The 21280-nt window shown below is 42.3% G+C and overlaps 1 protein-coding gene across 2 annotated transcripts in view; it reads right to left on the bottom strand.

Moving 5' to 3' along the window:
- Window positions 1–3488: 3488 nt before the first annotated feature.
- PTPRG (protein tyrosine phosphatase receptor type G) overlaps window positions 3489–21280 on the bottom strand; it is a 384534-nt gene continuing 366742 nt past the window's right edge. For both annotated transcript variants that reach the window (XM_079316643.1, XM_079316644.1), the window contains 12 exons: window positions 21134–21268; window positions 20772–20906; window positions 20261–20433; window positions 19977–20112; window positions 19505–19651; window positions 17598–17691; window positions 16259–16335; window positions 15703–15831; window positions 13340–13486; window positions 12527–12669; window positions 9378–9513; window positions 3489–8668 (listed from right to left, as the gene is read on the bottom strand). In XM_079316643.1, coding sequence (XP_079172769.1) covers window positions 8522–8668; window positions 9378–9513; window positions 12527–12669; window positions 13340–13486; window positions 15703–15831; window positions 16259–16335; window positions 17598–17691; window positions 19505–19651; window positions 19977–20112; window positions 20261–20433; window positions 20772–20906; window positions 21134–21268 — 1599 coding nt within the window. In that variant the 3' untranslated portion in view covers window positions 3489–8521. The remainder of the gene's footprint in view (window positions 8669–9377; window positions 9514–12526; window positions 12670–13339; window positions 13487–15702; window positions 15832–16258; window positions 16336–17597; window positions 17692–19504; window positions 19652–19976; window positions 20113–20260; window positions 20434–20771; window positions 20907–21133; window positions 21269–21280) is intronic.

The following is a 21280-nucleotide window of genomic DNA, read 5'->3' as shown; positions in this document are numbered from 1 at the left end:
AAAGATCTTATTTCATCCTGCAATCAAGCTCATCAACTGTCCCTTTGCTTTTCCTTCTCAGCAAGGGGCTGGAAAGGATCACAGCCTTCCCTCCCATGGAAGGGACCTGCAGCATCCCAGAACTCTAGACTGATGGACAGAACCTCACGTTAGGACACGCTGGGGGTCTTTGTGATGCATGGCTGAGAAGCCACTGATTCTCTATTATAATGTGAAAATATTTTTAAAGAGTCTGTTTAGATGTATTATTTGGGCTTTATTTGGAGGTTCCCCCTGTTGCCTCAGTGTCTCATTCCCTGCCTGAGCAGTCTGCTGCTCTCATCTTGCAGACAGGGCATCATTTTAGAACAAAAGCCCCAGGGAAGCAGATGATGGGGGGCTGTGGCATCTTCCCTCTATTGAGCCGTGGGCTTCCAGCCAATAATGCCTTCTTCCCAAGACAAAAGACACATACCTTCTGCCTTTCTTCTGATGTTGACCCAAAAACTCTTTCAGCAGCTCCTTAGACAAAGGAACAAAGTATTTATGATTAGATCTATTGCAAGGATATCCTGTGATATGGAACACAGGAACAACAGGGTTTGAATTGGGGAGTGACAGAAATGATGAGCTGTGCAGAAAGCATGGCTCAGACACTGAGACAGGGAAATGTGAAATATTTGAAACAGCTCCCATAAGAGACATGGAACTGAAATGCAGAATCTTTTCAAAATTCAAAACCATAGCATAAAACACGAATGAAGCAGGCGTTGACTCCAAAACAAGGATTTCAAGACATAAGGAAGATAACAACTTCAGAAAAGAAAAGCAAGCCCAGTGACTGTCAGATTGATTGAACACAGTGTCAGCAAGGATTGCTTTGTGAGTGTTGCTTCTTAAAGCATTACAAAGTCAGAAAGACATCAAAAACATTGATTGGCAGCAAAGGGGAACAGAAATCACCAGTGATCAATAAGGTGGCTGCCAGCAGGTGAGGATGACATGTCAGTGCAGGAAGCACTTTGTGGGGCTTCAAGTGGCTAAGTAATAGGACTGGGACCAAGCCATTGATAAAAATAATTTTTATGTTGTAAAAGGCCTTGAAAATAAACCTTCTGGTATTTGAATCCATTTAATAAAAATGTTGCTATTATTTGTGCCTGCTTAAGATGACTGCTAGCAGCCTCTGGAAGCCTTAAAGGCTAAACTTGTTAGCTGTTTATTACAGAAGATGTTAGGATCTCCTGATACCACCAATTAATTCAGGCATATTGGTAGTAGTGGGAAGTGCTGTTAAATCATATCTCTGTTGCCAAAGTATTAATGAACTACTTACTACATCTTTCCACTTGTTGCAGGTCTCAGCCAGGTCTCTTCCCTGAGCATTCCCAAGCATGGAATCCAAGTACTTTCTCCATGGCTTTGCCTTTTCTCTTGTCCTCCACTCCTGCCTCTGCTGCTCCCCAGGATGTCTCAGGAGGAGCAAGAGCCTCCTGGAGCAGATGCTGCATGACCTTGGCAGTGCAAGGACCTCTGCCCTGTTTGTTGTCTGTGCAACGATGACCTGGCTGGTAGCAGCTGGGGGCTCACCTCAGAGGTGCTGCTGTCTTGTGAAAATGCTGGTTTTTCATTTAAGGAGCTGCCTTGGGGTGTTTTGATTTCTGTAGCTGTTACAGAGCTCTTTTTCTTGTTCCATGGCTGCTCCAGGTCTTGTTTCCACTGCCTGACCCCTACCTTCCTTGTGGCTTGTCAAACTCTTTTTTTTTGTCATATCTATGAAAGATGTAGGAACAGTCATATCCTTCCTTCAGGAGTGGTGATATCAGTAAGTACCAGGAGACAAGCCCCACAGCCTCTCTGCTCCTGCCTCTTCCAGGCCCTTTCCATCATTTCAGCCCCAATTCATCCTGTCTTTGCTCAGATTTCCTGCTCACTGACCATCCCTGTTGCTCTCCTTCAGTGGGGTTACATTTTTTTTTGGTTTTGTGGTTGTCCCTTCCCAAAATGATAAGGTTTTAACCCTGCTGTGAGTAGATTGGGAGGTGTCCTTACCTGGTCCCAGTGTACACCTGCCAGACCTGCATGTGTCTGCCTTGCAGCCTGTGGGGTTGGATCATATTCAGCTTGCCATCCTCTCCATCCTTCAGGCACTTCCCAGACAAGCAGGATTTACACAGCTCTTTTCCCATATTGTTGCTGGGAAGTATTGTGTACCCACCTACCTGTGCATGCAGGGGCTGCCTTCTTCTCCATGGAGGTGAAGCAGCCAAGCTGGGCAGAGGAACCTTCCCCTGGGTGCTGCTTCTGGCCTGGAAGAGTTATAGAGGGCACTGGAGGTGCTGGAGCATCCCCTGGAGCAGGTGTGGCAGGCTGGGGAGCAGCTCCCTGCTGCTCCTCCATGAGTCTGGTGGGATGGTGTCGAGCTGCTCCTGGGGTGCAGCATGAGGCAGCAGCTGGAGCAGGGGCTGGAGGGAGCACCCTGCAAGGAGGGGGCTTGGCAAGGGTCATCAGGCTGTTGTGCAGTGTCCCATTGATCACAGTCCCCATCCCGTGTTCCAGGATCCCCCTTCTTCCCAGTCAACCAGAACACAGAGCTCACAGGTGAAAATGCAGCAGCACAAAAGGCAGCAGATGTAGTGTATTGATTTTAATCAGCAATTTTACATCAACAAGCAGTTTGAGTTATTGATGTTTTGTCCCTGTGCAGATGCTGCTCTGGAGTTTGAGTGTTGCTGTGTTTCTGAAGGTGCTGCCAGCCTGGGTGGCCACTGTGCCAACAGCAGATTGCAACAAAAGCCTGCCCACAAACCTGAGCAACTGCCCCCAAGAACAACAAAACAGGCAACACAGCCCTGAGCACAGAACCAGGATGGGAGCTGGCATCACGTGTGCCCACCTCAGAGTCAGCTCCTGGCCAGGGCAGCAAGGGGTGACTGACTGCTACCCCACACCATGGGAGGATTTGCTGCATTGTCTCCAGGATTTGGAACATCTGCACCCCCCAGTCTGTCTGAGATGGGAATGAGAACTTTTGCTTTTCCTGCCACAATGCTGGGGTTAGTGAGCAAAGCCATTCATCACAGCAGAGCAGGTGATGGGGCTGGGGGAAGCCCCTGCTCCTCCAGGCTCCTCAGGCAGAAATAGATGGAAGGAAGGGCAGCTCAAAGGAGCTGCCAAGAGAGCTCAGGATCTGAGGTGCTGCTCAGAATGGAGACAGTCCCCTTCCAAAAGGGATTTTCATGGGTCACAACTGTCTGGGGAGGAGCACTGGTGGAAAGGGATGGGGTTATTTACTGGCAGCTCTCTAGTAGTGGGAGACAATTAAGAAGGGAACAGTGAACTCCACTATCACTGGCAGTTCCCAGCTGAATATTGCTTGGAAATTTGAGATCTAATTAAAGCAGGCCTTGGATCTCATCATTCTTCCCACACGCCTGGGACAATGAAATACTGACTCCTGCATCTGTTCCTTATGTGTACCTCATGCAAATAAGTAAGAAGTCCATAAATACATCAAAAACCATACTTTATTTTATGTATAGCAATACAATTTACATATTAAATAACACTATAATAGAATGATTTGATATAGTTTAACATAACAAAAAGAAGATTCTTCAAGTTACAAAAAACCCCCAAACAAAAATCAAAAATGAACAAAAAGTCTCCCTCAAAATACTCCCTCCCACCCTTTCCCCAAACCAAACACCACATTTTTATTTTTCTTCTGAATGGATCAATGAGACAAACGTATCTAGTGACTGGCTAAGTCTAAATCCTGTTGCACACACTGACAATGGAATCCAAAAATAAAATTCAACTTTCACAACCACTGCCCCAAAGAAATGACATGTGTGGAAATCTTTTTCGGAGTGTGATGATGGCATCTCACTACCTTGAAACACAGAAGGTTTGTATTCACATAACCACCACAGAACTAGGAAGGAGGTGAAACTAGAAAAAAATTAGCTTTATATGAAAATATAAAATTCTATGATTATATACCATAGATACAAAGTTCCCAGAAGATGCTTATCTAAGCAACAAAATATTTACAGTTTTAATGACTTTGCTATTTTAAAAATGAAGGAAAAGAAAACAGGAGTACACATGAATGCTTCGGTCTTTAGAAACAATGGCTGCTTGCTAGTCTCAAGTGTTCTAACAAAACAAAAAAGTCACTACCCCAAATGTTGGAGAGTTGTGACATTGTATAAAATTGACTATCTCCTCTTTTGGAGACGTTTATTCTTAAAACTCAAGACATTTTTCTTGAAATTAATTATCCTCTGTAGAAAATGCTTCCCTTTGCAAATAGTTAACAAAAACACTAAAAACAGTTTAACATCTAAGACAAAGTAGAGGCCAAATCTCTTTATTACAGTTCCTCTCTTTCCTTATTTTTGCATTCCTTCTCCTTTGGTAAGTGAAGCCAATGTAGTTCACATTGTTAGAATGGCAACAAGGAGAAGAAGAGCAAAGGGGTAACAGTGAATTACATCTGAAAAATAAAAGAGAAAAAGAAGAAGAAGAAAAGCAATGCAGTAGATTAACAAATAGGTATTTTCCCTTCATATAAAAATTCACTGGCACCATTTGAACATAAATTTTGGAACAAAAGATCTGATGTCAAAAGACATGAATTTGAGAAAGACTGCTAAATCTTCAAGACAACTACTTTTTTTTTTTTTAAATTAAGTTGGTTTTGTTTTGCTGAGAATTAGTAGCATGTATCTTTGGTAGAATCCATATCTATACTTTTTAGCTTTTAAATAAAATAAATCAGCTTAAAAAAAGATTAATGAGAAGGCAGTTGTGCTGTATCATAAAGATTCTTCTCCTTATGTTCCAATGTATCACTCTGTGTTCAAGCAACTCGACCAGTCAGAAACTGAAAAAAACCCTGAAATTTTGCAGATCCTGTAAATGACTCCACTAACCTAGAGTAGCCCCACAGTACAGGAACAGTCACTTACAAGGAAAAGTTTAAGGGGTCTGTATTTTTTTTTCCCTATTTCTAAATTAGCATCTGGAAACAGACACTGAAACACTAAGGACAAATGCTGTTCAAAATGAGTATTCTTTAGACATTGATCCTGCAGAAGACTCAGTGCTTACCCTGCACACCTGAGCAGTCCCACCAGCTCCCCCAGACCTTCCTACCAAAGCCAAGCTCACACACAGGAGTGTTTGGAGGGTGGGTTATTCTGAGCCTGCCACCTATTTCAGATGTTCAGATGGCACAGATGCTTTCCAAGCATTCCCACTTAGAAAGCTTGGCTGCTCTTATGGTCTCAAGACACAGTTCAAGTCTTTCACACGGTCTGTGGGCACAGGACACGTGCAAGACATGGAGAGATGGCATTTTCTAAATGTAGACATGAGTGCTTCAGTCCTTCTGTTCCTTATTTCTCAGGGCTGGTGCTGAGGACCCCACTCTGCAGTGATATAATGTTCTCAGCTTCTGAATTTGCAGACCTGCACATTGCTTGGGAACCCTTGATGCTTGAAAGACATCCTGACTGAATGGCAGGAGCTGTGTACAGCAGAGGGGTTGGGGTCCCAAAAGCAGGGTGGTGATTTGCAGAGCAGGACTTTGGCTGGACACTCATGGGAGCATCAGCAGAGTTTATCAGTGCCCATCTCTGAGCAGACATTGCTCCTTCTGCCACTCACCCAGACCCAAAGAAAGGGTGCAAACCTGTGTAAGAGAGCAGAACTGCAGCTGCTTATAGGACGGTAGACTTGGCTCTTCTGTGTGCTTAATCCTGACCTTCACAAGCAATTTCTAGCTTCACCCCTTCCAGCCTCGTGCATCACTACCATCTATTGGCTACCTGGCTGTCAGCACAGCACTTAACATACAGCTCCTTTACAAAATAATCCATAGAGAACTCATAGAACATCAGTGTACATTATTTCCCCATGGATTAAACCCCAAGCAAGTATTTCAGGTGTTGGAAAATGCCAATGCAAATGCATGGATTTCCAAAGCTTCTACCAAAGTTCAACCCACGCAGCCTTCATTCACTGATGTTTAAAAACTTGTGAGAAGGTAAGGGATTAAAACAAGGGGATTCAGGCAGAGTCACAAACCATAGTAATCTTCCATCATGCCAGTGTAATTGAAAGTAATCACCTGAAACTACTGAAAAAATCCAACCTCTTGATACCTGCAGTAATCTTTGTGTCACTTAATTGTCAAAGTTTGAATTTCTAACTTCTCCCTACATCTCCCCAGGAATTTAAAATACTTCTAGATTGAGCTGATCCAACTCATGAGTTCCTTTGTGCTACCAGCTGGCATTGGCTGGGTCCAGGTTCAGGACTGGGGGCACAGGGAGGCTCAGCAGCCTCTGGGGCAGATGCAGACTGGCCAGAAAACCACTCAGCAAAACCTTGCAGCCCTTGCAGGAGCAGCACTTGAGAACTTACTTAAACCATTCTGTTACCAGGGTGTAGTGACTGGAGGGCCAGTTTTAACTCCTACTGACTCCCACCTCCATGCAGTGCAAAGGGGATGCAAACTGCAATCTTTTGAAACATTCTGCACGTATTTTATTTGGACTGGCTATTGCTGGACATGGGATTTCCTTACTGAAACCATGGGCTTATAAAATTGTTTGGTATTAGCAATTATTTGGATTGCTTGGATGGAGGACTTCAACAAACTGAGAAGTAAAAGGTGACTGTGTCAAGGGTTGCTGATGAATCCTTGAATACTTTGAATCTTTCTCTTCTTAAGATAAAAAGCCAAATGTTAGCACATACCATCCTGCACAGCTCCTCTGCTCTCAAGGAGCCTGTATCAGTTTGCACCTTAAGAGGTTCTGAACCAACATTTCTACTCTCAGTATCCTTTCAAGCAGTTTGCATTCAGCTTCCATGTGAGTGAAAATACACAGAACCTTGCCAAATGTCTGTATTTCAGCAAGACTGGACTGGCAGAAATTAAGAGGTTTACATTTAAATGAAAAAAAACCCGGTAATATTTTGACAAGTCCTGAAAAATTGCAATGCATGTTTTCTGTAGTTCAGGAGTGAAGAAATTAATGCCACATATAAGGGATAGTGCCTTTAACTGCACACCAAGGGTCAGAATGACTGAAATCACATATTTCCTTCTCCAGGCAGATTCAATAATCCCTCCCTACTCAGCCAAGCTATGAAGGGCACAACTAATTTTCATTTTCAGGAGAATTAAGCATGTGCTTATTTCTTTTGTTAAACAGGGATTGACCTTGTTGAATTGCAAACAAATGCAAAGGAAGAGGGAGCCAGTGAGGATGTAAACTTAAATGTTCCAAACAATAATTATTTACATAATCTGGGGGAAACCATTCTATTGGTGTGGGAGGGAAAACACAGTAAGCTAGATTTTTGCTAAAGAATTAGTCTGGCAAAAAAAAAAGAGGGAGAATGTAACTTTATAGGTAGTTTTTTTATTAGTTCGCTTCACCAGTAAATATGGATCAGTACTTTATGTTTTAGCACTAAAGTATGAAAATTACACACCTGTAAAAATGGCATCTAACAGTTATGAAATTAAGAAACGCCTGTCATCATGTAACATACCATTAGGTGTGAGGTCATATTCAAGAAATAGTAAGGAAATTAGATGTGTTTAAAATATTGAATAGCTTAGTAATGTAAAATATTGCTACCTTTAATATATCTGAAAACTGGTCTGGTTTGGGTTGTGGTTGATTTCTCACTGTATTGGCTCCGATGAAAATAAAACCAAAATACTTTCCCATCACAGGGCTGGTTAAAAAATAAAATCAACATTTTCCTGAAAACATGGGGAAACTTTGAAATTGTAAGTTCAAAACTTATCAACACATCCCAATATGAATTGCATCTAATTTATAATTATATTGTAGGCAATTTATATATTCCATGTGAAGCAAGTCTCAGGCCTGTAAGTGTACAACACAGCAATTTGAAACAATACAGAAATAATTGTTTCAGCTCCACAGGGCTGTTAGACCTTCACTGTAGCTAATAATCACCTGCCACATTTTGTCAAGAAAGGATGAACACCGTTCATCCACTCCACTGGAATGCAGAACACCATTACCAAAACTTTGACATGATCACTAAATAATAAATATGGTACAAAGGGGTACAGTATCTGTTGTAGAAAGAATCCATCTGGCCTAGCATTCAAGATTTAAGATTTGAGGGTCACTGTAGTTAGCAAAACTTCACTGCATTTAAACAAAACAGAAAAAGCGAATGTTTGTTGTCATGGAATGTCACATCAGGGCTTGTCTTGTGTTAGGATATTATAGGCAGTAACACTGATCATATAGTGCAAACTAGATAAAATTGCGTTTCACTGTGTGAAATAAACAGAGGTGCAAATGCTCAGTAGGATACCATTAAGACATAAAATGGCAAAAAATAAATATCAAAACTTTTATCAGTGTAAAAAAGTAATTGGGTTATTGTATAACCTAGAGTCTGGCAAAAAAGGCCTCAAAAAAGTTCACTCAGTCTTCAGAAGTTCTACAAATTAAGTGCCTTTTCAGGTTTCCAATTAGACAAGAGACTCCATGCTTTCTGCAGGATCAGATTCATCACTGGCCATCACAGCACCGTTTTTGTCCAGTGTCATGGGACCATTTCCATTTTCCTTAGTGCTGACCAAGCTTAGCATTGCCTTATAAAGAAACTGGTACTGTTCCTGGAAAAGAAAGAACAACTTATTTCAATCCTTTAAGTGTACATACATGAGTGGCACTTTAATTTGACATTTCCAGGGAAGGTCATGAGTATTCATTACCAGACACAAACACACAGCAAAGAAATAGACTTAGAGTGATTAGCTCTGTTCATCCAGTTTGACCTTGTCAACCCAAACTCCAGTTTTGGGTAGATGATATTTATTCTGATATACTATTAAACACTTCAGGAGGGCAGGACAAAACCTGAGGCCACAGCTCAGTCCCAGGTCACTCCCTGGGTGGCAGAACCTTGTAGCACACACACTGAGGCCAGGGGGCTGCTCTTGCTGGACACTCAGGGAGGAGCCTCATCTCCCTGCAGCTTCACCTGCCCTGAGCATCCCTTCAGACCACAACGTGCCAGATCTAAAATGCACAGCTTAGCTCACAGGGCTGGCAGGCAGATGGTGACAAGCTGAAAAGTCCTTTGCTTATGATGCTCCCCTCCAAAGTATGAGAAATAAGTTTAAGTGCAAATCAGAGATTTACAGTGTGGCTTTGAGGTTAACAAAAAATGACAACAACACAAAAAAAGTTCAAATGCAAATTCTGCTTGGTAGCAGATGCTGTAGGGCTTGATATCATACACAATGCATGTTTTAGTTCATGCTTTTGGTCTCAGATAAAAACCTTGTAAACCATCTATTTGTAGTCCATTTAAAGACTTACAATGTCTGTAAATACTCCAGGCCGCATCAGATTTATCATCTTTGCCACCTGGAAAACATCGACAGCGTTTTCATTCTCCAGCTGCTGAGACAGAGTGGTAAGGGCACAGAGAGTTCCTGCTGACACAGCTCCATACCTGGAAAACCACACCAAAATGAAGGGTTACTCAGAAACACACCTGGGCACTGGCACAGACTCATGGAAGTGTTGTTAGAGTCTTATTTGATTACTAAATGTAATCCACTAAATGCTTGTTCTATGGTGGCTGATTTTTTGCCTTTTTAATTTATAGAAGACATTTGATGGTGCACCAGTCATGTCAGGTTATCTGTACTATTCAACACAAAGAACTGTATCAGCAGCAGAACATGAGCCATTCCAAAATACTCAGCCTGGAGACTGTAACACTGAAATCAGTTCTCCCACACCACATGGGCTGAGACCATCTGCATTACAGGGGAGTGTATTTTAAATTCATTAGTGGGACCTCAAGCAAAACATAAGTGATTAGAAAGAAATGAGACTTTGCCTCTTCCTCCCCATCTGACAATTGCAGAAAACTAACACGGCTCTGTGCTGCTCACAAGTAAGTGGGGCACATCTCAAAGTCTTGCCTAGATCTGATTTACTGGCAAAGACAACATCCCTGAGCCAGGCACCCAGGAGACATTACAGATTTTGAAGAGTTGAGCTGTGTTGTCATGTAATAAAACCCCAAGCAGCAGTTATTCATCAGCAGCACAACTCAGTCCTTGAGATATCCTTGAGACACTGGTCAGGTAAAAACCTCACTGCTGCAAGCCTGGGTGTGCTCAGGCTGTGGGTGCAGGTGTGAGGCTCACCATGAAGGATCCTGCTTCTGAGGAGCCTCTGCTCTCCTGGTACTCAGCAGACTGAAATTCTGGCCTGACTGTGCTGTGGGTCTGCTCTGTGACTTTGAGAAAGTTTATGTTTAAATGTTCCCACTGGTAAATGGGGTCCTCAGTGCTGACCTACTCTCTAAGCCACTTGGAGAGCTTTACATGAAAACTGAAATAATCAGCAAGTGCTGCAATACCATCTTGTATTGCAAGATTACCACTAGGATTTGTACAGCATTCCCACTGAAGACATATGCTGACTTAATTTTATATGATTTTTGCAAACTCAAACACAGTTTACCTAGAAATGGGAGGCAGAACTCAGGTCACAGTAGATGTGCTCTATTGGATGTAAGGTCTGAGGAGAAGCAGCAGCACCCCACAGAAAGCTGTGACTCATCTACAGGATGGACAAAATGGCCAGTGCATGTACTTGTCAGGACACAACTAAATCCCTCTGAGGGTGTAATGGTGTCATTTTCACTTGGGCTGGTAATTTCCAGTTCCTAACAATCTGAAGACTTTTCTTGCAGAAAATTATGCAGCAGATTCTTTATGTAGTTGCCTACACTTGGGCAGTTACATTTAAAAATCTTGACAACTGTCTCAAGTTGGAATATCTGAACTTTTAAAAATGTTATCAAGTTCATTCCACCATGTACTTCCTAAATACCACATAAATTTAGTTATCTGCAACTTCATATATTTGGAATTAATCTGCAGCTGTAATTATTAGTGGATTATGTGATGTAGTTGTTGCATGTAGCAAAGGGAAATTTTCATTTTCAGCTACATTTCCTTAGACTCCAATTAAAAGCAGAATCCACAATATGTATTAGGCATAAAGATAAAATCATTGAATATGACAAATAAACCAAAAAAGCAATGTACAGAAAAAATGACTCAGCATTGCTTGAAAAGCAATTTTGATTTTCTTTCTTTTTTTTTTTTTTTTTTTTTCATCTAGCAATGAAATGCTTGAATCAATAACATTTCTAATTTTGTAAAACATAATCTTAAATACTGCAAGAGCAGCAAAACTTCACTTCAGACTACCCAAAGCATGAATATTAAAACCAGTCTGGAATTAATCAGTGCTGGTGAAAGGCAACAGAGCTTAAACTCTGCATAAGCAAGGCAGGAGGAGGCAGTGGGAGAAAAACTACTTCCTGCAGCCCAAGGCAGCACTTGCAGGAGTCAGTTGGGAAAAACCTTTTGCAGCAGTGACATTGATGGGTGTGCACTGATGGATATGAATGTCCTCCTGGACACCAGCACAGCCTGCTCTGATCACTGACACACCAGAGCATGGTAGGGAGGCTTTTGCAAAGATTCCCAAGACCTCCCCACTGATTCTGCTTTGTGGCAGTGGCAAAGTCTAACAGGCTGCAGTGCAGGTAGAGCAGGTGTTTGTGCTGGCTTGGTGCTCACTCTTAGGACAACATGAAGTTGGGTTAAATCCTTAAAATCTTTGGGATTTTAAGCACAGAATGACTGCAGGAAGTGCTCTGCCTGCCAGGAAACAGTCCCTCCAAGGAATCAGGTCAGACCAGGCTCCAGCCTCACTGTAATGGCATTTTGCAGCTCCATAATGTGTGCAGTAACAATATGCAGTGCAGTATTTAGCACCTTTTATAACTGGGTGTTCAAGCATGCTGGTGGGGAAAATGCTCACCACTGTGCTACAAAAGAGGCACCTGTTGGGCATGCTGGCCCCCTCCCTCCCACTTGGCACTGTATGGGCCCCTTGGAATGTATTTTGGGAAGCAAAAGGAGGAAATGTGCTTTACAAGACCTGGGCCCTTTGTCACAGGATACTTCTGCTGGTCATTGTAAGATACAGCTGAGTTGAGCTTGTTCTGTCTCACATGGCACATGAAACCTGAGCTGTTGGACAGGAGCTTGGGCTGTTTTGAAACTTGTTTTCATCAGCCCATATTAGGCTGCTTAGAGCCTTATCTAAACCACAGCTCTGCTGAGTTCTGGAACAGGTTGTAGGACTTGATTGGGATACTTCCAGGAGCAGAAGAACCCAAAATGCTTCCAAAGCAAACAGCTTCACCTCCTGAGTCCAGCTAAGTTTATAACCAACACAAAAACTACAATAAGCAAAATGTATTTGGCCTCAGATGCCAACTGAAACTCATCCTTGGAAGTTTTATATTGTTAATCTGTTCCCTGACCTACCAACTTCCACCTACTCCATGCAGTAATGGACATTAGTGCTAACAAGTGTCTTTCAGCTGAGTGTACAATCTGCACATAAAAGGGAGAAAAACAGTGACATACTCATCATGAACTATGGTGGGGCCATCCCTTGTTAAGGCCTCTTCCTTGATTACATTGATTAGTTCAAAGGTGCTGCTTATGGGAGCATCAGGGTTTGGCCATTTGGGACACTGAAAGTGGCGAACTTCCAGAACGTAGTCATCCTGCAATGACAAAGCAGCCTGGCATCAGCTCCTCCCTGCACAGGACCCCCTCCAGGACACACAGCAAAGAGCCTCACTGCAAAATGAAGGGAAACTTTCTTCTTCCCAGCACTTTACATAGAAAGAGGACACACAGCTCCAGCATGTCTGTAACAGTGAACAACTTAAAATAATGCAAGTTTGACAAAATGTTTAATCAAGTAAAGATTTTTGTATTTGAATTCAGGGCTTGTATGAAAACTCTCTTACAATCCTTATGGCTCGAAAATCAAATAAAAGGGCATGCAAAGTAATGTCTTGCTGCAAAGTCCACCTGCAATCCAGATAAGAAACTAGAAGCAGGTTTATAGTTCAAAAGAATCATGCTTACATTTTTATGATAAGTTAAGACGCTCAAACAATTAAACTATAAATGCTGACTTTTGTAAGCAGAAATAAGACCCATGTGGGAAAAGCACATCTTTACTTTCAAGCAAGAAAGTTAATACTAGTCTTAATAGCTGGAAGTACAATATGTGAGAGGAAGAAGCCAATGAGAATACCCTTCCCCTGAGAGCAACATGCACCCCATGCATTTACAAGTAAATAATTTTAAAAAATGTTCTGAACTCTTCTTCTTCTGTATTTAAATGGCATCAATATAATTTTGGCATTTGAAGGTTTGCTTTACCTGGGTAGCTTCAAGGATAAAGTCATGGATGATAATTTGCTCTTCGTTAGAGAGGCACAGTCTGTCTTTACTGATAAGGGTCACAGTAAAGGCCTCACAGTTCATGGACTCCTCACGACTTGGCCAGTACACAAACTCATCTTCTGCCTGGAGAAATGAAAGAACACACTACTGCAGCCTTTCAGATACCTTGTGTGCAACTGAAAAATCCAGTGGATCAAAAAAGTGCTTTGATAAATAGAGATGATCAGGAACTGACCTTTAGAAAACACTTCTGTCTAAAACAAATGTACTATTACAGCAAGCAGTAAACCTTCCAGATCCTCTCTTTGTGTGTTCAAACAAGTAACATCTGCTTTTTAATTGGTTTCACAGGGAAATGGTTATCTTAGCTCACTCATACTTAACCTTTGTATTGTATCCCAGGCTTTATGACCTCCTGCCTACACAGTTTTGTTTGAAAGTCAGATATTTGTTTAGAAGAAATTCATTGACCTTTAAAAATTAATGACTTTTAATTTGTGTTTATTGTGGTCTAATCTAAAACTCAAGATCTGTAGATCAGGCCTAGGTAGAAGATTGATGGATACTTATGTAGGGCTTGAATTTTTAGGAGTGTGTGGAGGAGGGAAGAGGAAGAGAAAAACCCAAATATTCTTAGCTGTGAAAAAAAACGGTGGCTAAACTTAATGCAAGTTCTTCAGCAAAACACCTCTACTGAAGGGACACTGTAACCTCAGTGAGACTGGGAGGGCTGGAAGAAGCTCAGTGCTGAAGTAGCCTGAATGACAGGATGTAGGTCAAAGCTGTTCTTTAAAAAACAAACTGTGAATTCCTAATTTGCTGCAGAGAAAGGAAATGATGGTCTGTCACCACATACATGCAAACTCTCATTTTTCTCCTGGCTTCAAAGGTCTATGTCCTTGCAGTGTGAACACAGAAGTTGCCCTGGCCACATGCACAGAGCAAACCTGCATCTCTGGATATCATCTTTTGGTCATGAGCAAACATGAACTATGAAATTATGTCATCCTGCCATGGCCATGCACAACCCTTTAAAACCAGGTGTATTTCTCTGGGTCTGCAACTCTGATGCACAAAACATGCAAGATACTGTTGAGATTTGGGCTTTCAGTGTTCATTCTGAAAATGTGACTTAAGGTCCTAAGTCCCTACAATTCTGCCCTAAATAAGCAGAAGCACTGGGAAGCAGAGTAATATTGCTGAGTGGCAGGCAAGAGACCTGCCCTGCCAGCTGACAGGTGCTCATGCAGCAGGTACCTTTGTTTTATCCTTTAGCATTGCACACCCAGCACCTGGTGCTGCTGAGTCCTGTGCCAGCCAGCACATCCCACACTGCCCACTGCTGGATGCCACTGCCTTCCTGCCCACCCTCCACCCAGGGAATGGTGAAACCAGTGTGGCTGAGCCCAGCATTCCTCCTTCACCCTTTAATCACTGTGGTTCTGCAGAGCTATTTCATGTACATGAGACAAGATCAGCCTCTTCATTTCCACCTGACACACTCTCATTTCATAAGCACTTTCTGACCCGATCGAATGTCTCTGAGCACTCCTTGCAGTGCTGCACTCCCTTTCATCCCCACACACAAGCAGCATATTGACTGCTGCCTCTTTAGTAGCCTCTCATGACTGCTATTTTCCTGCTATAATGAAGGTGGTTTCTCTTCCACTTTCAGCTACAATTGTCTATTCACCTCAGTGATGCGTGCATGAAAAAACGAACCGTTTAGTTCTTAATCCTTTTCAACACATGCTCTTGAGATGTGCTAGTAAATCTGGAAGTAGTGATTAGCACTTCACCTGTGCCTCCTTATTCTCTCTCTCTGTCTGATTCATTATTTCCACTTGAATTAACATACTTGTTTGCTTTTTACTTTCATTAAAAATGGCATGTGCAGCCTTGCACAATCATAGTCTTGCACAGCTAAAGGCTGAGGCTAAATTCACAGGCAAACAAGTAATTATTCTACTGTCCCTGGCATTTCTGCTCCTCTCAAAGTTCTTACCCATAACCCCAGCCTCTCCATACCCTCAGTGCTTCCATCCTGCCAGCAGCCCTCAGGAGCCTTGCAGATGCTGACAGCACTGGCATGCTGTGTTATCTGTGAGCCCTGTGGTCCCTCCAGCCCTGGGTATCCAGGGGTGACACCACAAGAACAGCCCCACATCATGGAACTTACCTTTTTGTAACCAGCTTATGGCAAAGTTTGAGTAGCTGGCTCAAAAACTGGCTTTGCTTTCAGCCAGAAAACAACCCCAGCAGGCACATGAGTGACCCTGTGCTGTGTCCAGCTGGGCTGTGACAGTGGCACCACACAGGGAGGGACACAGACAACTCACCAGGCTCTGGTTGTCTGGCAGCATGACAATGATCTGTGCATTGTGGTCCCAGATCATCCGCCAGAAATCTTTAGTTGTATGTGGCAGTGGATGTTGGGTTATGATGAACTCGTTACTCCTGTAGTAGCCCTTTTGCAGCAAAACAAACACACAGTTACTTACTGCCTCCCACACTTTTAAAGCATTAATTTAATTTCTGGGGGCACATAATGACCCTATTTCATTTTACTCCACAGTATTTTCACACAGACTATATTCTCTAAACTCCATTTCAATTCTACAGAGTCCCTACTGCTTTAATTTACTTTAAATCCCAGTATTTATTTGACTTTATCTTACAGAAATACACATTACATCTAAATGCATCTTGTAATTAATTTTTTTAGGCAAGAATCTTTAATAAAACAGGGTTAATAGTTTTACATTATGGGGAAGGTGTTAAAATCTCATCTGTTAATACACAGCCATTACATACAGAATTAAGACAATTATAGGCATCTGGTATTTAGCACCTTAGAATTGATTTTACTTTGTAATTAGGTGTTGGCTTCCTCACCATGATATAAGAGGCATTAATGTAATCTGTTCCCTTCATTCCAGGCAGTGGTGCCAAGCCCACTCTAGCACGTTCAGCTATAACATTAAGAAAAAAAACACAGAGGGAAAAAAAAAAAGATCAAAGTCTGATCATGGCACAATGCAGAAAGTAAGAATTTCTCAGCTGTTAACAAAGCAAACAGTGTGCAGCTCCCATCTCCCACAGGAGCAGGCCAGCACTTTAACTGTGTTAAAGCACTGCCTGCTAACACAGGATATAAAAGAGAATGTTGCACAATATTCCCACAAGGACAAAGTAATTTCAGGAATCAAATTTTACTATAGCAAAGATTTTCACAGCAGGCTGAATTACCAAATAACAGTATATGCAGTGATAACAGGGGATTTCGGGTAATTCTTGTGTGTAGTGTTCCATTTGTCTCCAGCAGCATACAAACCCAGCTGATTTATTTTGTTTTCCCTACCACTTTGTAGCACTGCCATCTGTCACAGGGTGAGAGAACCTCCAGAGACAAACATCTTCCCTAATGGGGATCCTCCCAGAAGTGTGTGCTCTTCTGCAGATCCACACTTCTCTGTATTTGAGGGCTGGGTTCAACATCATCCTCAAACCCTCTGACAGCCCCCAAAAGCCAGACTGAAATCTGCAGCTGCATGACACAAAGGGGCAAATCAAACAGCTTATTTCTAGCCTGTCCCCATCTGTTTTTAAGATACATTCTGATGACTTCCCTTTTCCTTAACAAACTTCATGATGGGCTGTATCTGTGCCACATTACTCTGTGCTAGCTTGGCTGTCTTCTGTCCTCTGTGTCCTGTACTCTGGGTTATGTGATGGGGATGACGTTGTGCCCACGCTTGGTCTGGTGCAAGCTCATATTGCTTGACAGCCATGCACAGATTCCATTTTAATGACTGTGAAACTGTGTCCTTGGGCACTAGATACCCTTAAATCTGGGGTGGATCACAGACAGACATGGAGTGCAGCAGCTGAATTACAAACAACTGGTGTCAATCACTCTGGGAGATCTCACCAGAGCTGGGAGCTGGTATCAAAGTAATCTCTCAGTATTCCATAGATTTATCCCCTACCTAATTATTCAAATTCTTAAGCACTTCAAATTAACATTTCACTTGGACAGTGTATCTGGCTGACACTGCAACTATTTCCTTTTGTTCAGCTTCACCAGGGTAATATTGAAAGACAAGACAGCTTGGGCTGAACAAAAGATTACATTTCCCCTTCCTAGTGGCTATGTCTTTTCATGCATAACACTGGGAGAATTCAGTACAAAAAATTATGCTAGGCAGTAATCAAACCAAAGATGTGATCTTACATGGCACAACTGATGAGTTCCTGTTCTTCTCTTTGTTGCAGTCTTTCTGAGCACTGAAGCATTCCACGTATTTTGCATTACACTGTGTAACCAGCTGAAAGAGAATAAAGTAGTAAGTCAGCCCTCAGAGTGCTCTAAATTAAGAGAGGAGGTTTCTTTGCCAACTCCTGCAAAGATGAATTAGTAGAAGAATAAACTGCATTGTTAAACTTATTTAAAGTACTCAAGTTTCCAATGGAAATCAACCTTTTCATAAAACATGTTTAATAGATAAAAGGATCTCTGCAGCTCTCAGCTTTGAAACATCTTGCATATGAAGTTCCATCACAACATATTTTCACAGAACACTACATTTTGTTATCTTTGAGAATGTATTTCACAAAATTTCAGATATGTTTAGTCAGAAGCAGGTCTTGAGAAAGAGAAAAATAGAACAACAAAACTTTAATATTGGTTGGGGTTTTTTTTTCCCCAAAACAATAGCCAGATCATTCCTGCAGAATGCCTTTTTCTGCCAGGCCTTTGGGAAATCCACCACACTGAAGTCTGAGGCTATGGGCTACATTCTCTAGTCTGCCATATTCATTCTGGGATGCCTAGAGGGACAAAGAAAGGCAGATTTTTATTTGAATACTCCCTTCAGTACATGGGGAAACTGCCAGAGCAAAGAGAGTAAAGATGGTTTTCACATCTCCTGCACTCCCACCTTGTTACTCAGCATCATTTCACCCTCAGATGGTTGAAGGCAAATTGTTGTACTGGGGCATGAGCACAAGTTATTTTCTGCCAGCTCTGTGGCAGCAGCAGAAACAAGAGAAAGATCTAATAATTGTTGCTGGTCACATCCCAGTTTGAAATGCACTCTAAACAAGATAGCACTCAACTCATCTATGCACTGGCATAAGCCCCATTAGAAGTTATGGGGTTTCTAAATAACTGTTCAATGTTGTCAGAGAAAGTAATTTCTGAAAATGGCACTTAGGGTTTTTAAACTTTGGCACGAGTCATCAGAAAACATATAATTTATACATATAATTTAGAATTGTTTGTAAAAATGCAACACTTTTAAAGACAACAAATCTTTGCCTCCTACTGCATTTTGTGTGGGCGTACGTGTGCTTACACTTGTTTCTTCAATTTAGTAATTAAGCATCTGGAATGTCTTGAGTGATGGAGAAATACTGAGATTCCTAGAAGTGAATATTCAGATTCATTTTTTGAATAGCTTGGCACCTGGTGTAATTTAACAGCCTCAGTTCCTTGGGTAGTTATTGGGTAGTTATTAACTGAGTGAGTTTCGCTGTGAAAACAGATGTCATGTGTCTCCTTATGATACAAACTCTCACAAAATATTTTACAATGTAATCAAATAAAGTGCAATTACAAAATCCTAGGTTTCAAATAAGAGATCTGGGAAAAAGAAATTACTTTGGCCAGGAAGGAAGCAGCTATGACATAGCAGGAAACACAGCAAGCATCATGATTAGCAATGAGAAAGGCACATTGTGTTTCCTGGTCTTAAAACATTTGTAGTTCCTTATCTACACAGATGAAATAGTAGGTGGTGCAAAGAACCTCATCTCTTGTCTTTGCCCATATCTATATGCATGAGAGCCAGTTTGGAGGAAGAATTCCAGCCAAGCTAATCACATTTGAGAACAGGAAGACCAGCAGCACAATTCAAACAGTGTCTGTGTCCCTCCTCTCACCTCTGGCTGAAGAGCATGAGCACTGATTTCCAGCAGTGAATCTGAGACTGTATAGGACTGAACTGCTCAAGATGTTGTGCTGTGCTGATCAAGTTTTCTGGTTTGGTTCCTTAGCCATGACAACAGATAGTGAAGACAGGTCATATAAAAGAGGGTAGGATAATTAGGTCCCTCTGGATGGCAGTGATTAAGACTTACCTTGAACTGTTTTTCTAGTCGTGTCTTCCCTCCTATGCCAGGAATGAGGATGCTGTTAACATAACTATGCAGCTGGTTTGCAGACACTTCAGTCTCCTTCCCAAGGATGGCTTCCAACAAGGCATCATGAATAAAAATGTACTGCTCCTAGAAAAACATCAGCATGTCAGGTAGACATTTGAAATAACCTAAACAGCTGGCTTTGTCTGAGGAGCAGTGCACACTAAAGGAAAGGGTGTGCAAAACAAACCACTCATACAAATACTGCCAAATTCAGAATAAATATAAATGTAGCACATACAACTCTGAACAAGTCAAAAACAAAATCTGAAGTTTCTGGTCTAGAAAAAGAGAGACATTCCAGTAATATATTCAATTTTTACAGGGATGTAATTTGAAAAAACCTATTCACTTTTTGATTACAATGCAAAAATGAATAAGTCATTAAATTCAACCCCACTGCAATTTTTACCTCTGTCTGGACGAGGTAGTTGCGCTGCGTCCTGATATGTTTCAGGAAACCCAGGACATTAACTGTGCTTTTGTCTTTTATCTGCTGCAGCATACTGTCTATCACAATGTAGGTACCAGTCCTGCCAACACCAGCACTGCAGAGAACATAAGAGAAACCCATGAAATACAGCCAGCTGAAAGCAAATCTAAAAGTAACCCACAGTGCTTGTCTTAGGTGGCACAGAAGAGCACACCTGTGCTCTAGCTGTGCTTGCCACGGGTGGTTGGTCACAGCCATCATACCTGCAGTGCACCACCACTGGTCCCATGTCTGGGGTCCTGGCTGCTGAGGATCTCCTGACGAAGGTGAGCACGGGCAGGGCGTACTCGGGCACCCCCATGTCAGGCCACTGCGTGTAGTGGTACTGGATGACAGTCCTCTCGTTCTGCCGCCCTTTGGGGTTCCCTTTCTGACCCTGGGCACCAAGGGTGTGCAGAGACCAGAGATGGAGGCAAAGGAAGCATAAAAATATCATCAGCTGAGAAAGTGCTGGACTCTGACAGAAGAAACCTGCAGCTCTGCCTCTTGATGGGTAGAGACAGGAACAGGTACTAACAGCAATTACAAGGACACCAAAGTGCGCTTGAGAAAAAGAAATACAGGCTAAACCTTAGCAACAGGTTCCTCCTAATCTGTCTTGATTATTTCCCAGCCACCTGCCCCTCCAGGCTGCCTGTGCAAACTGAGCTTTGCTGTGGGGTGGCCTGTGTCCCACACAAGGCAGAGGGATGGCAGCAGTGAAGCCTGGCTCACCTTTTTCACCTTGGTGTTCCTGACGGTGAAGCGGCGCACGGTGTAGCAGGCGTGGACGTTTGTGCTCTTGAGCGTGACGATGATGCTGCCGTACTCCTCGCTGTTCTCCGTCGGCCAGTACTGATCACATTTCCTCTGAACACAGACACACTTGGGTGAGCTGGGGAAGGGCCTGAGATGCTGCTTTGTGTTTGTGTCTAGGGCTTTTTGAAAAAAGCCACGGCTCGGGATGTATCCCTCTGTTCTGTTAGTTATGTATTATGCATCAGTACATACCACCCCAAGCCATTAAAACAAATTCTGCCCAGGTGATTTGGGGAAGTGTTAAGGAGCAACTGCTGACAAATGAGAAAATCTCTTACTCTTCCTTTTTCAACAAGGTTCGTGATCATGACAATGATTCCTGTATTTTGTTCCCAAATCATCCTCCAGAAATCTTCAAAGGTAGACTTTAAAGGTCCCTGGGTAGCAATGTAGGCTTTTGCTTTGTTGTAACCCTTCAAAGAAAA

Source organism: Erithacus rubecula, assembly GCF_903797595.1.
Source record: "Erithacus rubecula genome assembly, chromosome: 13".
Lineage (NCBI taxonomy): Eukaryota > Metazoa > Chordata > Aves > Passeriformes > Muscicapidae > Erithacus > Erithacus rubecula.
Note: the sequence above shows the minus strand (reverse complement) of the source record. Positions and strands in the feature narration are given on the sequence as shown.